General features: G+C 49.9%; 2 protein-coding genes across 2 annotated transcripts; one reads left to right on the forward strand and one right to left on the reverse strand.

Annotated features, from left to right (window-relative positions):
* Nucleotides 1-912: 912 nt before the first annotated feature.
* On the reverse strand, nt 913-10033 carry ubqln4 (ubiquilin 4). Its single transcript, NM_001037720.2, is given in 11 exon segments — nt 913-1644; nt 1728-1899; nt 1981-2096; nt 2415-2498; nt 2798-2937; nt 3028-3262; nt 3584-3742; nt 3864-4126; nt 4211-4401; nt 5721-5872; nt 9871-10033. Coding segments are annotated over 11 exon segments (1803 nt in total). The 5' UTR covers nt 10009-10033; the 3' UTR covers nt 913-1491.
* A 489-nt stretch (nt 10034-10522) lies between these two features.
* lamtor2 (late endosomal/lysosomal adaptor, MAPK and MTOR activator 2) lies at nt 10523-14281 on the forward strand. The gene is given in 4 exon segments (NM_001005040.1): nt 10523-10652; nt 12529-12691; nt 12780-12869; nt 13082-14281. Coding segments are annotated over 4 exon segments (378 nt in total). The 5' UTR covers nt 10523-10584; the 3' UTR covers nt 13139-14281.
* The last annotated feature ends 2208 nt before the right edge of the window (nt 14282-16489 follow it).

Consider the following 16489-nt stretch of genomic DNA (forward strand, 5'->3'; position numbering starts at 1 on the left):
CTGCCAAATCCATGGTTAATGCAATGTCCTAGTCTTTCTGCAGTAGTCTTACTATCATACCTAAGGTTTAAGCAGTGGTCATTATCCATTTTCTGCAGTTATATTACTGCCATATCCGGGGTTAATGCAGTGCTCATTATCATTTTTCTGCATTTATTCTATGAGAATATCTGGGATTAATCCAGCACTCATCCATTATCTTTATGGGCATATCTGGGGTTAATGTGGAGCTTATCAATTTTCTGCATTTATTCTATGAGAATATCTGGGGTTGATCCAGCACACATCCATTTTCTGCATTTATCTTATGGGCATTTCTGGGATTAATGCAGTGCACATTATCGATTTTCTGCATTTATTCTATGAGAATATCTTGGATTAATCCAGCACTCATCCATTTTCTTTATGGGCATATCTGGGGTTAATGTGGTGCTTGTTATCAATTTTCTGCATTTATTCTATGAGAATATCTGGGATTAATCCAGCACTCATCCATTTTCTGCATTTATTTTATGGGCATATCTGGGGCTAATGCAGTGCTCATTATCCATTTTTTGCAACTATCTTAGGACAATATCTGGGGTTAATGGAGTGCTCATCTATTTTCTGCAGTTATCTTTTTAGAATATCTGGGGTTAATGCAGCACGCCTTTTTTGCAGAGATTGTACTAGCATGTCTAAAGTTAATACTGTACCCTGAATTTTTCTGCCATGATCATTTGGCATATCTGGGGTTAATGTAGTTCTCTGAATCCATTTTTTATACTCATCCTTACTGGGTAATTATTGGGAGTGCCAAAAGTGGTTTTAACTTGTTACAGACGGGAACCTCCCCACATCCCAACAAATATAACCCCGCCCCCCCAGCTCAGAATCCTCATGTTGGATTCAGCAAAGATATGTACAGAAAGTGGGGAAAAATAAAACTCGTTGATTTATTGTTAAAAATCAATCTAATGAAAATACAGCTCCAATTCATTAGGCCAACGGGGGGGTGGGGGGGGATTAAAGGCAAAAAAAAAAAAAAAGGAAAAAAAAATTAAAGAGGGGAGAAAAAAAATCCTACATAACTGAGACCACCATTTGAGCTGAGTGAATTGATCCGGGGATTAGTGAGTTAAATAGTTATTACAGGGCAGATACGAGCAAATGTTGCTATGTAGTCGGCTTGGTTTATGGGTTGTTTATTAACAGCATGTTGCCATCAGGAAGGTAAGCGGCGCTGGGGGGTGACCTGTAATAGAGGGACATATCCTATTGGCTGGCATTGGCCCTCAGGATGAAGGGGGGGGGGGGGAGATGTTACAGGTACTGCCCACACCGCAGAGCATCCTCATGTCGTCTGGAATCCAAAAGGAGCAGTCCAATAAAGCAGCAATGCGCCACGTCCCATGATGCTCGCTGATGGGGCACGTTCGGCAACCTGGATGGTGAGTCAGGGAGAATGTGTTCCTGTAGATTTGGGCCAAAGCTCTCGCTCTCGCTCTCTCCTTAGGAGGGCTGGGAGCCCAACAGTCTCTCGATGGCTGCGTTGATGTCGCCGCCGGTGGCTATGAGGGCTTGCAGATTCGCTTCCCGGTTGATAAACCCCATGGCATTTAGCTGGTCCAGCTGAGACTGGAAACGGACCTCGGGGTTCTGCACCTGCGGGACACAAAGAGCCCAGTTGGAGGCAATTCCCAGGCCCCTGTCAATGTGTTTATAGTGTAAGGTGGAACGTGTCTTACCTGAGAATTACCCCCGGCCAATAGCTGGATCATCTGCTGCATCATCTGTTGCTGGGGATTGCTGCTGCCCCCTGATGGAGAGGCACTTGATGGCGTGGAGGAGGCGGGGTTATCAGGGGGTGTGCTTCCGCCAGACGTGGGTGGCACCCCAGGAATGCCAACGGAACCAAGGCTTAGGCAGGAGGGAGAGATCAGGGTTAACTAAACGCTACATGCTTTGTGACTATAAACATCTGTTAGAGTGTTAGCTCACTTGGATAGCAGGCCTGGGGCCTCCGTCTGCAGAGTCTGAAGTCCCTGTTGGATCTGGAGCAGCGCCTGCATCGCCCTGGGGTTGCTCATTACTGAGATAGATTCTGGGTTCTGCATCTGTTACACGTCAAATGGAAGCAAATAATACATCTGTCTGTGAGCACGGTGAAAATGTAGTGGAAACATTTAAAGGGCAAGTAAAGCCCTGCGCTATATGGTTTATTTGAATTACTCTCACAGCTGCTTTACACAATCAGTTGGTGGGGGCGACTCGTGCAGATCTTATTTACCTCCCCCTGCAATTCTTCCAAGGCATGGGAGTTCCCCACTTGAGGAACCAGGAAGGCGGGTAAGGGTCGCACAACAAGCCTTTCCTCCATATTACTGGCTTCTATAAAAGCTGATGGTGCAGCCATGCCTGTGTGTGTTCCTTACCTGCTGCAGGAAGACTGGCAGCTGGTGTCGGAGCTGTTCCTGTAGCTGCGGGTTTCCAGAGAAGAGTGGAATGTTCCCCATCATCTGATAGGATAGAAGAGAAAAGGTGGGCTTAGCAGCATAAATGGGGGGCCTGTCACCCTAAAAAATATTTCTATTGTTATTAAGGCAAAGCTTTGTTATCCCCCAAAATCTGCTGAATGGGAATTGTAATTGTAAATAAAAATCTGAGCTGTCAATCATATATTGCCTGCCCCGCCTCTATGCCTGCGGCATAGAGGTGGGGCAGGCAATATATGATTGACAGCTCAGATTTTTAAATACATTTATAACAGGTATGGATGATTTACCCCAGAGTGGGGTTAATGAGTGCAGTCACTTACCTGGGCAGTAAATTCGGGGTTCTGTGCCAGGGCTTGCATCATACTCCGCATGTAGGGGGCAGAAATCATGCTCTGTATTAACTGGGGGTTTTCGGTGATCTGCTGCAACAGGCCTTGCATTTCTGGGCTATTGTACATGCCTAATGGCACACAACACAAAAAAAGGGACGTCATGCATTTCCATTGACAAGGCACTTACAGGACACACGGGGTTAAGGATGGCTTCTTACCTGTTCCCAGACTGGCAGCGTTGACGCCAAGGGGATTTGACACGGTCGGGGTGCTCTGGCTGGTGGTGGTGGTGGTGGAGCCGGTGTTGCTGTCGCTGCTGGGCGTCTGGTTTTGGGAAGAGGGCGAGGCGGGGTTCCAGGGATTGGGGAGGGGCTCCCTGTTCTCTGTGCGCAATGGCTGTGAGGCGGAGCCCTCTGACCCCCCAGCCAACGCAGAAAAGGGGTTATTGCCAAACTGATGGGGGAGAACGGAATAATTGTCATTCATAACAGCATAATCCCTGTATTATTATCATTGCCCCAGCAACAACCCCCATGTCCCATCTCTTTCACCCTCTCTCTAATTCTAGGCTAGCAGAAATGGTGCTTATTTATAGGACACAAAGAACATGAAGCTTCTATTTGTGCCACGGGACTGCTGTACACGTCTTGTGATTGTTGTACAAAATCTGCAATACTCATTCCCCACTTTGTACAGGCAAATGTAACAGATAAGGATTTGTACTCTGCCTCCCCCAGCAGGTAAGCAGGTGGTACTGCACACAATGGGCCTTACCTGTTCTCTAGCTGCGCTGAACATTGGTTCCTGGATGTCTGTGTACATTCGGCGCAAAGCGTTGTATCCACCAGGGATGCTTTCTAGGTTGCTGAGGGCTCGGTCCTGGTTCCTCATCATCTCCTGCATCATAGCAGGGTTTCGGGCCAACTCCATAGTCTAAAACAGAAACACGTGCTATTTAATGGATTTCCAAATGACAGAGAACCAACCAGAGGAGCCAGGTGAGATAGGTGCCATAGAAAATGGATAATAAAGCCCCCACCAAGGACACACATACCTGCCTCATCAGCTCTGGGTTGTTCAACATGTGGCTGATCTCCGGGTTCCTCTCCATGAGCTGCTGCATCTGTGGGTTGGCCATGATCATCTGCCTCATAAGGTCGGGGTTAGACATCATGTTTTGCACCAGGGGGTTCTCCATAATCTGGGACAGCATCTCAGGGTTGGACATGAGTTGTCGCTGCATCTGCTGCTGCAGCTCCATGAAGTTGGCGGAGCCCATGCCCAGATTGCCCAGGCCGGCCAAACCTCCAAATCCAGCTGAAAAAGCACAATATGTCATTCATTCTGTATAAGAACCAAAGCAACAGTTCTCCAAAGCTCCCCGCGCCAAACCCTACTTACACAGGAGGTTGGGGGCAGCTGGGGTTCCATTTGCAGCAGTGCTGGAACTACTCGCCCTGTTGGTTCCTCCGCTCCCCTCAGAGGGGCTGCTGCCAGTAGGGGGTGCCTGGGAGGTAGTGTTCCCTGCCTGTGAGGGGGAGTTGGAAGAGGCAGCGACAGGGGCAGAGGAAGCCACGGATGGATCCTGGGATCTGGGAAGAAACAAAACACCATTAAACTCATACACATTAGTGGGTCAGAACCCACACCCTCCCTACAATGGGAGCCAGACTGGGAATACAGATAAATGGCCAAACAAGCTAATTATACAAAGTGGCAGGCAAGGAGTCTAGTACAGAAGGGGAAGGGTTAATGGGGCAGGGAGCAGCAGCCAGGGCTCTAACAGGGAACCTATGTCCGTACCAGGCAGCAGTTCAAAGCTCATCTCCTGGAATCCAGCGACACAGAGAGGCCTTTCTGCGTATTGTGCAACTGATGGGCCGGCTCATAGGAACCAATACCAGCGCCCCACTGCTGCACACCTCACACCACTACTTACTCACACCACTACTTACTTACTCACACCACTACGTACTTACTCACACCACTACGTACTTACTCACACCACTACGTACTTACTCACACCACTACGTACTTACTCACACCACTACGTACTTACACCACTACTTACTCACACCACTACTTACTTACTCACACCACTACTTACTCACTCACACCACTACGTACATACTCACACCACTACTTACTCACACCACTACGTACTTACTCACACCACTACGTACTTACTCACACCACTACGTACTTACTCACACCACTACGTACTTACTCACACCACTACTTACTTACTCACACCACTACTTACTTACTCACACCACTACGTACTTACTCACACCACTACGTACTTACTCACACCACTACGTACTTACTCACACCACTACGTACTTACTCACACCACTACGTACTTACTCACACCACTACTTACTCACTCACACCACTACGTACTCACTCACACCACTACTTACTCACTCACACCACTACGTACTCACTCACACCACTACTTACTCACTCACACCACTACTTACTCACTCACACCACTACTTACTCACTCACACCACTGCTTACTCACCACTACGTACTTACACACACCACTACTCACACACACCACCTCACACCGCTACGTACTCACACACACCGCTACTCACAGACACCACACTACTTATTCACACACACACCTCACTACTTACTCACACACACCACCTCACACCACTACTCACACACCCACCACCTCGTTCCACTACTCACACATCGCACCACTACTCGGTCCACTCACCACCTTCCTCCACTACTCACACACTCATGGGCTCCCCCCACTATATGCCCATGTTATGGTAAAACGTATCTTTAAAAGCAGCCTTGCTCACAGCCATTTATCTAAAGCATGTGTGCATGTAGCATAAACTACAACTCCCAGCATTCCACTATAAAGCCATGACAAGCTCTGCCTCCTTACTTCTGCGCTGTCTTGATGACTAAATGTACGGTGAGGCCATCTTTGATGCCGTGCTGGTTCAGTGTGTCTCCGTCTTTCAGGATCTTCCCGGCGAAGATCAGAACCAGCTGATCCCGTTTCGCTTTGAACCGCCTGGAGATCTCTTCCTTGAACTGGAACAGACAAACAGAAGTGATTCCGGTACCATGAAGGCTGAATACATGTGGATCTCACGAGACTAATTAGGCTAACGAGTCCCTGTGTGTCATTATGTGAAGCCCTGGGAGCAGTGTCTGCCTGTGAGTGTGGCATCCTGGTTACTGTGTGTCCCGCCTGGGGATGGGGAGAGGCGCTCACACCAGGGAACGTCACTATTCATAGGGGGGAGTGCGTCCAGCTGGCACAGAACATTTCTTCTCTGTAGGTCTGTAGTCAGAAATGGGTCTCCCTACACAGTGGGGCATTTGTACTTACTCACACACACAGTAAGAGCAGACTTATTGTCTCCCTTAGTGCTGCACATTCCTTCCCTCTCCTCTGGGTATAGTTACACTGATGGGCGGAAGCTGCCATACTGATCCCCTTACACATCCCAGTGCAATCTCTGGCAGGGAACCACCTATCAGTCTCCCTGCACTGCTTCCCACTCACACTCAGTCTATCACTCACACTCATGCTGGCCCAAGCTGAGCTTCATTTCTCTCCAGAAGATCTTATCTCTACATAACATTGACTTCATTCATCCCCTTGCACTTTCAAGCTAAGCCCCATGTTTGTTCTCACAATGAGCTCCATCTTCTTCTCTCAGCCTAAGCTCCACCTCTTCAAGAGATGAGCTCCATCGCTACCATTTACCCTCAGCCTGAGCTCAGGTTGTGTTGCTGAGGCTAAATCCCTCTCAAGCAGGGGGAGACCCACCATCACAAGCCCTTAGCGTGGGTCCCCCTGTATCTCCCAAACACAGAGTAGCCAGTGTATCCATCTCCTCTCATGTTGGATACCATGTTCCATTCCTTCCAGCTGTGCTCCACCTCCCCATACACCTTCCTGCAGAGCTTAATTACCAGCATCTCTGCCACTAAGCTCCATCTCTATATCTGTAGATACTCTCCATGGAACCCACTATCAGGATGAGCCCGTTAGGCTTCATCACAGTTACAGGCTGATCGGTCACTACCATTGGTTGCTTTATTCACCCACTTCAACTTCCACTCTCTCAAGCTCCGCCCCACTCCTGTCCATGCAGCTGGTTCCCTTTCTGGCAATATTTTACCTAAATGTGTCAGTACTTCCTGTGAGAGTCATTTCCCTCAGCCAAGCTAAGATGTCACTCTCCAGCCAGCATTGCCACATCCCTCTCACTCTCAGCTCCATTACTTTAGTTGGAGGGAGAACTCCTCTAAAATTCATCATCCTCTATCAGACTGGCCCCTCTCTTTCTCTATCAGCCTAAGTTCCCCTCTGTCTCGCACTCATCTTCCTTTTTCCCATTAAACTCGGCTCCTGTCTCTAACACCCCCCACCCAACCCCTTGGGTGTTGCTCTCAGTGCCCCCAAACCAGGGAGTTATTTTGAATTCCTGACTTGGGGGCAAGTTTTGGTTGAATAAAAACAAGATTTCCTACCAAATAAAGCCCCCTGTAAGCTGATAGGGTGCATAGAGGCCCCTAATAGCCAATCACAGCCCTTATTTGGCTCCTCCATGAACTTTTATGGTGCTTGTGTTGCTCCCCAAGTCTTTTTACATTTGACTGTGGCTCATGGGTAAGAAAGGTTGGGGATCCCTGCACTAACCCATCCCTTTCTCTACCAGACAGGGTCGCCTCTCTTTCAGACTGATCACCCCTTTCACTTTCAGCTTGGCCTGCTTGTCCACCCATCCCTTCCTCTTCCAGGCTGGGCTTCTCTATCACTCAGCCATATCTGTCTCTCCATCATTCTGGGCTCCTCACTCTACCAGACTGATCATCCCTTTCTCCATCAGGCCCCGGCCCATTTATTCCAATCTGATCTCTTTCACTTTCAGGTTGGGCTCCTCTGACTCATCTGCACATTCTCTATCAGACTGTTCTTCTCTCTATCAGACTGTTCTTCTCTCTATCAGACTGTTCTTCTCTCTATCAGACTGTTCTTCTCTCTATCAGACTGTTCTTCTCTCTATCAGACTGAGCTCCTTTCACTTCACTGTTCTTTCTGCCTGTTCTTGTCTCTCTATCAGACTGTTCCCCCTTCCTCTTCCAGGCTGGGCTTTTCCATCACTCAGCCGTATCTTTCTCTCCATCAATCTGGGCTCCTCACTCTATCAGACTGATCTTCCTTTTCTCTATCAGACCGATCTTCACCCTCTATCAGACCGATCTCCTCACTCTATCAGACCGCTCTTCTCACTCTATCAGACTGTTCTTCTCTCTATCAGTCTGAGCTCCTTTCACTTCACTGTTCTTTCTCTCTGACTGTTCCCTTCTCTCTCTATCAGACTGGACTGCTCTCTCTATCAGACTGTTCCCCTCTCTCTATCAGACTGTTCCCCTCTCTCTCTCAGACTGTTCCCCTCTCTCTCTCAGACTGTTCCCCTCTCTCTCTCAGACTGTTCCCCTCTCTCTCTCAGACTGTTCCCCTCTCTCTCTCAGACTGTTCCCCTCTCTCTATCAGACTGTTCCTCTCTCTCTCTCAGACTGTTCCTCTCTCTCTCTCAGACTGTCCCCCTCTCTCTCAGACTGTTCCTCTCTCTCTCTCAGACTGTTCCTCTCTCTCTCTCAGACTGTCCCCCTCTCTCTCAGACTGTTCCTCTCTCTCTATCAGACTGTCCCCCTCTCTCTATCAGACTGTTCCCCTCTCTCTATCAGACTGTTCCCCTCTCTCTATCAGACTGTTCCCCTCTCTCTATCAGACTGTTCCATTCTCTCTATCAGACTGTTCCCCTCTCTCTATCAGACTGTTCCATTCTCTCTATCAGACTGTCCCCCTCTCTCTCTATCAGACTGTTCCATTCTATCAGACTGTTCCCCTCTCTCTATCAGACTGTTCCCCTCTCTCTATCAGACTGTTCCCCTCTCTCTATCAGACTGTTCCCCTCTCTCTATCAGACTGTCCCCCTCTCTCTCTATCAGACTGTTCCCCTCTCTCTATCAGACTGTTCCATTCTCTCTATCAGACTGTCCCCCTCTCTCTATCAGACTGTTCCCCTCTCTCTATCAGACTGTTCCCCTCTCTCTATCAGACTGTTCCCCTCTCTCTATCAGACTGTTCCCCTCTCTCTCTATCAGACTGTTCCCCTCTCTCTATCAGACTGTTCCATTCTCTCTATCAGACTGTCCCCCTCTCTCTCTATCAGACTGTTCCATTCTATCAGACTGTTCCCCTCTCTCTATCAGACTGTTCCCCTCTCTCTATCAGACTGTTCCCCTCTCTCTATCAGACTGTCCCCCTCTCTCTCTATCAGACTGTTCCCCTCTCTCTATCAGACTGTTCCATTCTCTCTATCAGACTGTCCCCCTCTCTCTATCAGACTGTCCCCCTCTCTCTCTATCAGACTGTTCCCCTCTCTCTATCAGACTGTCCCCCTCTCTCTCTCAGACTGTCCCCCTCTCTCTCTCAGACTGTCCCCCTCTCTCTCTCAGACTGTCCCCCTCTCTCTCTCAGACTGTCCCCCTCTCTCTCTCAGACTGTCCCCCTCTCTCTCTCAGACTGTCCCCCTCTCTCTCTCAGACTGTCCCCCTCTCTCTCTCAGACTGTCCCCCTCTCTCTCTATCAGACTGTTCCCCTCTCTCTCTATCAGACTGTTCCCCTCTCTCTCTATCAGACTGTTCCCCTCTCTCTCTATCAGACTGTCCCCCTCTCTCTATCAGACTGTCCCCCTCTCTCTCTATCAGACTGTCCCCCTCTCTCTATCAGACTGTCCCCCTCTCTCTATCAGACTGTCCCCCTCTCTCTCTATCAGACTGTCCCCCTCTCTCTATCAGACTGTCCCCCTCTCTCTATCAGACTGTCCCCCTCTCTCTCTATCAGACTGTCCCCCTCTCTCTATCAGACTGTCCCCCTCTCTCTATCAGACTGTCCCCCTCTCTCTATCAGACTGTCCCCCTCTCTCTCTATCAGAGGGACCATTGCTCTCAGGCTGGGGCTGGCCCCTCTCTCCCCAGGCAGGATGGCGGGGTTAGCCGCCCCTCACCTCCAGCACGCACGCCGTTTCCCCAATAACAATCTCTTCCTTGTCCTTGGGCGTTTTGACGGTGACACGAATAAGTCCTTTTCCCGGAGCCGGCCCGGTAGTACCGGAGGCCGCACCATCAGCGCCGCTCTCCGCCATCTTCTCTGCACCCGCCCACCCCGAGGAGGAGCAATAGGAAGGAGGAAAGCCGCGAAGAGAGGATTATAGGCTTCCTATGACTGGCAAAGCGCCGACCGTTCTACTTACCTCTTCGCCGCATGGTGACACCTACCGGCACGGAGGACGAATCACAGGCACTGAGGTTCCAGCTGTGCTGCGTCATGTTCTAAATCAGGTGACACGCTCACCCAATGAAACGAGAGTATGAGGGCGAGGCTTGAAAATACGGAACAATAACACGCCACACGACCAATTACAAACTATTTGAATTTATTGGATTTGCGTTTCACGGCCTAGCGTTACCTTGGCAACAGCTAATCCAGTGTCTTGTTCGGGACATTTATATAAAGGAACCCTGCAGTTATTTGGACATCCATTTGGGTGGAAAGGATTCTGTGAAGCTTTTATATGGATATTGTACGAGATACGGCATTCTGAGCTCGCCGGACTACATTACCCATCATACCTAGCGCCTACTTCCTGGGGAGGCGGGCTGTGGGATTGCTCATGTGACCGCGGCCCTGTGACAGGTTAGGCTGCAGCACTGAGCGGAATATGTTGCGGCCCAAAGCGCTCACCCAGGTTCTGAGCCAGGCCAACACCGGGGGAGTCCAGAGCACCCTGTAAGTACCGGAGCCCCCCGAGTAGCAGGTCTTTTGTCTGCCTCGTCCGCTCTTGGCTGCCACAGTGCCAGTGCCTACAGAGCCTACAACTCCCGGCATCCTTTCCCTACATCCTGCTCCCTCATTTCAGTGCATTTATCCTGGCCTATTGCTCCCCTCCCTGCAATTTGTCCCAAAACTGCTGCCATACTCCAGTGCATTCTTACATCCCTGCCCCATGGCGTTACCTTCCGCTTATTTGTCCTATACTTTCCCCAATGCCTGCCAGCCTCCCTTCCCTTCCCCAATGCCTGCCAGCCTCCCTTCCCTTCCCCAATGCCTGCCAGCCTCCCTTCCCTGCCCCTCTGCCTGCCAGCCTCCCTTCCCTTCCCCAATGCCTGCCAGCCTCCCTTCCCTTCCCCAATGCCTGCCAGCCTCCCTTCCCTTCCCCAATGCCTGCCAGCCTCCCTTCCCTTCCCCAATGCCTGCCAGCCTCCCTTCCCTGCCCCTCTGCCTGCCAGCCTCCCTTCCCTGCCCCTCTGCCTGCCAGCCTCCCTTCCCCGCTGCCTGCCTGCCAGCCTCCCTTCCCCGCTGCCTGCCTGCCAGCCTCCCTTCCCCGCTGCCTGCCTGCCAGCCTCCCTTCCCTGCCCCTCTGCCTGCCAGCCTCCCTTCCCTTCCCCAATGCCTGCCAGCCTCCCTTCCCTTCCCCAATGCCTGCCAGCCTCCCTTCCCTGCCCCTCTGCCTGCCAGCCTCCCTTCCCTGCCCCTCTGCCTGCCAGCCTCCCTTCCCCGCTGCCTGCCTGCCAGCCTCCCTTCCCCGCTGCCTGCCTGCCAGCCTCCCTTCCCCGCTGCCTGCCTGCCAGCCTCCCTTCCCTGCCCCTCTGCCTGCCAGCCTCCCTTCCCTTCCCCAATGCCTGCCAGCCTCCCTTCCCTTCCCCAATGCCTGCCAGCCTCCCTTCCCTTCCCCAATGCCTGCCAGCCTCCCTTCCCTGCCCCTCTGCCTGCCAGCCTCCCTTCCCTGCCCCTCTGCCTGCCAGCCTCCCTTCCCCGCTGCCTGCCTGCCAGCCTCCCTTCCCCGCTGCCTGCCTGCCAGCCTCCCTTCCCCGCTGCCTGCCTGCCAGCCTCCCTTCCCCGCTGCCTGCCTGCCAGCCTCCCTTCCCCGCTGCCTGCCTGCCAGCCTCCCTTCCCCGCTGCCTGCCTGCCAGCCTCCCTTCCCCGCTGCCTGCCTGCCAGCCTCCCTTCCCCGCTGCCTGCCTGCCAGCCTCCCTTCCCTTCCCCAATGCCTGCCAGCCTCCCTTCCCTTCCCTTCCCCAATGCCTGCCAGCCTCCCTTCCCTTCCCTTCCCCAATGCCTGCCAGCCTCCCTTCCCTTCCCCAATGCCTGCCAGCCTCCCTTCCCTTCCCCAATGCCTGCCAGCCTCCCTTCCCTTCCCTTCCCCAATGCCTGCCAGCCTCCCTTCCCTTCCCTTCCCCAATGCCTGCCAGCCTCCCTTCCCTTCCCCAATGCCTGCCAGCCTCCCTTCCCTTCCCCAATGCCTGCCAGCCTCCCTTCCCTTCCCCAATGCCTGCCAGCCTCCCTTCCCTTCCCCAATGCCTGCCAGCCTCCCTTCCCTTCCCCAATGCCTGCCAGCCTCCCTTCCCTTCCCCAATGCCTGCCAGCCTCCCTACCCCCGCTGGCTGCTGCCTTCTGGGCCATTTAGCCATTCTTCCCACTGCCTTCTATATTGCTACACTACCCTCTGCACCCCCCCATCCTTGCCCCCACTAACTGCCTCTTTACATCAGGACCCATCTCGTTGCCCCACTACCTCCATATATCTGTATCCCTCCCCGCTGCCTTGTCATTGGGTACATGCCAGCCCCAATCATGCATCCCTGACTCTGCTTCTCTTTCCCAGGCTGCTGAACAATGAAGGCTCTCTACTTGCATATTCTGGTTATGGTGACACAGATGCCCGAGTTACAGCTGCTATTGCTAGCAACATTTGGGCTGCCTATGATAAGAACGGCCACCAGGCATTCAACGAGGACAATCTTAAATTCATCCTTATGGACTGCATGGTGAGCAGGGTTGGCTGTGCCAGCGTGGGAGTGCTTTATGGAGCCAGCCAATCGGCTTTAATCAATCTTCTCTGTTTGTGACCTGCAGGAGGGCCGCGTGGCAATCACAAGAGTGTCTAACCTGCTGCTGTGCATGTATGCCAAAGAGACTGTTGGATTTGGAATGCTGAAAGCCAAGGTAAGAAACATGCACTTGATATACACACTATTCCTCTATGTATATTCCAGATGTGCAGGGAATTAAACAGGAGTGTCCGTTTATACTCAGCCTGTTCCTGCTCAGAAAGCTGGAGACTCCTTCATTGAATGTGTGGCTGTTATGGATTGGTTTAATGTTTATTTTCATTTGGGTGTTTTAACTTTCCCTTCTTGTATCGGATCAATTCCTAGGCCCAGGCGCTGGTGTATTACTTGGAAGAACCCCTCAACCAGGTGTCCTCTTCCTAAGGGGAGCAGCACTGTGCATCGGAACTGTATGGGAACCTCACCCAGGGGGTAACTGAGCCCCTGCACTGATGGAGGGAACATTACCTGAAGCTGATCCACTTCCGCAGGCTGCCACGCAGCCCATTGCTTCCCCCCCTTTGCAACACAAACCTACCCTGCCCCCCCTTGCTATACGGACTTTCCTTGTATATATGTGCTTCTATGACCAGGGCAGACTGCACAATCTAAACAGCATTTCTGCTAATAAAGGTCACCTATGGAACTGCAGTTCCCAGCACCCTAAGCCAATGCTGCGAGCTGCAGATCCTTTTAAATACAAAGGACTTGATAGCCGGTGTGCCCTAAAGATCTTCAATGAATTAGTATTACTGATTAACTGATAAAATGAATTTATATTAAAAATAAACCTATTTTTTTTTGTACTGTATATTAATAAGATTACTCTTCAGTTCACCTTCCCATAAACAGACTGTTTAGGGGTATAACTTATTGGGTGTAGGCCCGGACTGGCAATCTGTGGCATCTGGCAAATGCCAGAGGGGCTGCTGTAAGATGCCATAAACACTCACTATTATTGGGCTAGTAGGGGAGCTGTTTGGGCCTCTGTGTACTTGGAAAGCCAGGGCCTATTTCAGGTCCCAGGCCAGCTTTTATTTGGGCGCATCTCTGGGTTTTTACACAAGTGGGGGCTGCCCTGTTTCTTATCTAAGCAGCAGTAAATCTGCTTTCTCCATAGAGTATATACAGTGCCTCTAGTGGCCATAAGCTAAAAGTGCATTTGGCATATTTATACATTACATGAAAGGCCTATGGGGCCTAGTTATTGAAAGGTGAAATAGAGCAGAGGGAAATTCTGCAGCTCTTTAATCATGTGAATGTCTTTTTTTAAGCTATCACCTCTCGTTGGAAGCAAATATCAGCGTGTGTATAGCCAGTTTAGGGACCAATTTACATCTTGTCTCTGATTGCATCGGCTAAGAGAGGATCCTCCTACAGCCTGAGCAATGGGTGCAAGTAAAGGGGAAGCTTTCATTACTTTTCTGTGTATCTTTCTCATGTACAGTGATCAGGTTCCTTGGGCAGGACAGTGCAATGTATTTGGCCTTTGCCTCTGTGTCTTCAATAAATGGCAGTGTTGCAAAACCCTTGTGGTGTCTTATAAAGAAAACATAGCTTGTAGTTTGAGTACTATTGGGCAGGGTGTTCCCATGGTGCATCAGTCAGCAGGGGTCTCCATGTAGCAGCATGTGCGCCACCTACTGGAACAGAGGGAGCATGGCAGCATTAGTAAATCAAACCAATGCACAGAGCAAAGCTGGCTATTCCTATGCTTTGTTAGTAGGTTGGAAAGAAGACGCAGCAATCTGTATAGTTTCCTATGATTTTCAGACCGTGTGTGAATCTGAATTATTGTCCCGATAATTTTGGTACCATGGCAATTGGTCGTGTAGTTGATCAGCCAGGTTAGAACATTTCAGTCGGCTACCAGAAAAACCTGTGAACGTATTGTGTATCGGACATTATCCTTGGGGGACCTACAGCGGAAGTCACTTTCATATGATTGGTGCCAACTGTTTCATGTTCAGAACATCCTCTCAGTCTGAATGTTCGTTTTAGGTCATTGCATTTAAATGCACCATCAATATCCGAACATTCGGCGTAAGAAGACTAAAATCTGAACGTGTATGTCTGGCTTAAAGGGATACTGTCATGATTTTTATGGGGTACTTTTTATTTCTAAATGACACTGTTACACAGCAAATAATTCCCTCTGCCATTTAACATTTTATTCTTGAACCAACAAATGTATTTGTAGCTGTAATATTGGTGTGTAGGCGCCATCTCAGTGCATTGAGCCTGAGTCTGAGCTTTCAGAAGGAGCCAGCGCTACTCATTAGAACTGCTTTCAGCTAACCTATTGTTTCTCCTACTCCCATGTAACTGGAGGAGTCCCAAGCCGGACTTGGATTTCTTACTATTGAGTGCTATTCTGATACCTACTGGGAGCTGCTATCTTGCTCCCTTCCCATTGTTCTGCTGGGAGGGGGGGGGGGGGGGGGGGGGGATATCACTCCAACTTGCAGCACAGCAGTAAAGTGTGAGTGAAGTTTATCAGAGCACAGGTCACATGGCTGTGGCACCCTGGGAAATGAAGAATATGGCTAGCCCCATGTGAAAAACAGATTACAATGCAGGATTCTGCAGGAGAAGCTTTATTAACTGATGGTTTTTGTAACAAACATGTTTTCCCATGTCAGTATTGCTTTAAAGGAACAGTAACACCAAAAAATGAAAGTGTATAAAAGTAACTAAAATATAATGTGCTGCTGCCCTGCACTGGTAAAAGTTGTGTGTTTACTTCAGAAAGTCTACTGTAATTTATATAAATAAGCTGCTATGTAGCCATGGAGGCAGCCATTCAAGGGAGAAAAGGCACAGGCAAATAGCAGATTACAGATAAAACACTATTGTATTCTACAGAACTTATTTGTTATCTGCTATGTAACCTGTGCCTTTTCTCCTTTTTTCCAGCTTGAATGGCTGCCCCCGTGGCTACACAGCAGCTTATTATATAAACTATAGTAGTGTTACTGTAGCAAACACACCAGTTTTACCAGTGCAGGGCAACAGTGCATTATATTTTTATTACTTTAAAGCTCTTTCATTTTTTGGTGTTACTGTTCCTTTAAGCCTGAAGGGGATGTGCACTTCCCACATGTTGCTTCTCCTGACTTTCTTGCTTATTGATTAAATGGAACTAGTCAGCCCAGTATCTTATCAGTTTGATAATTATCTGTTTTGTTTCAAAGTAACAATGGGAACCAGTTTCCCAACCTGGGGAAGGGCGTAAAGATTCCTACAGGAATATTGCTTAGACTGCTGCCAAATGTGGAGGATTCCACGTTTGCGGATAAACATAGGCCGAGGATCCATCCCTATGCTCTGAAAAGTGTAGTTAAAGCTAGTAAAGCTGCCTGCTTGGTCCTGCAAACAATGGGACAATGGGCAAGGTACATTTTGTAATGATCTAAATTATCAAACCTGCCCGATCAATTTTCTGTCGGATGAAAAATCTTAACGTGTATGGCCACCATTAGTGTTGGGCTCTGTGCCAATGATAGAATGCTCTGTTATACAGATAGCTAGAATCTCAGCCATAAAGCAGGGCAGGACTGCTGCTTACAATGGGGGGGATCAGATAGGATCTGTGCCACTGTGACAGAATGCTCTGTTATACAGATAGCTAGAATCTCAGCCATAAAGCAGGGCAGGACTGCTGCTTACAATGGGGGGATCAGATAGGATCTGTGCCACTGTGACAGAATGCTCGGTTATACAGATAGCTAGAAT

This window comes from Xenopus tropicalis, chromosome 8 (genome assembly GCF_000004195.4).
Source record: "Xenopus tropicalis strain Nigerian chromosome 8, UCB_Xtro_10.0, whole genome shotgun sequence".
Classification (NCBI taxonomy): domain Eukaryota; kingdom Metazoa; phylum Chordata; class Amphibia; order Anura; family Pipidae; genus Xenopus; species Xenopus tropicalis.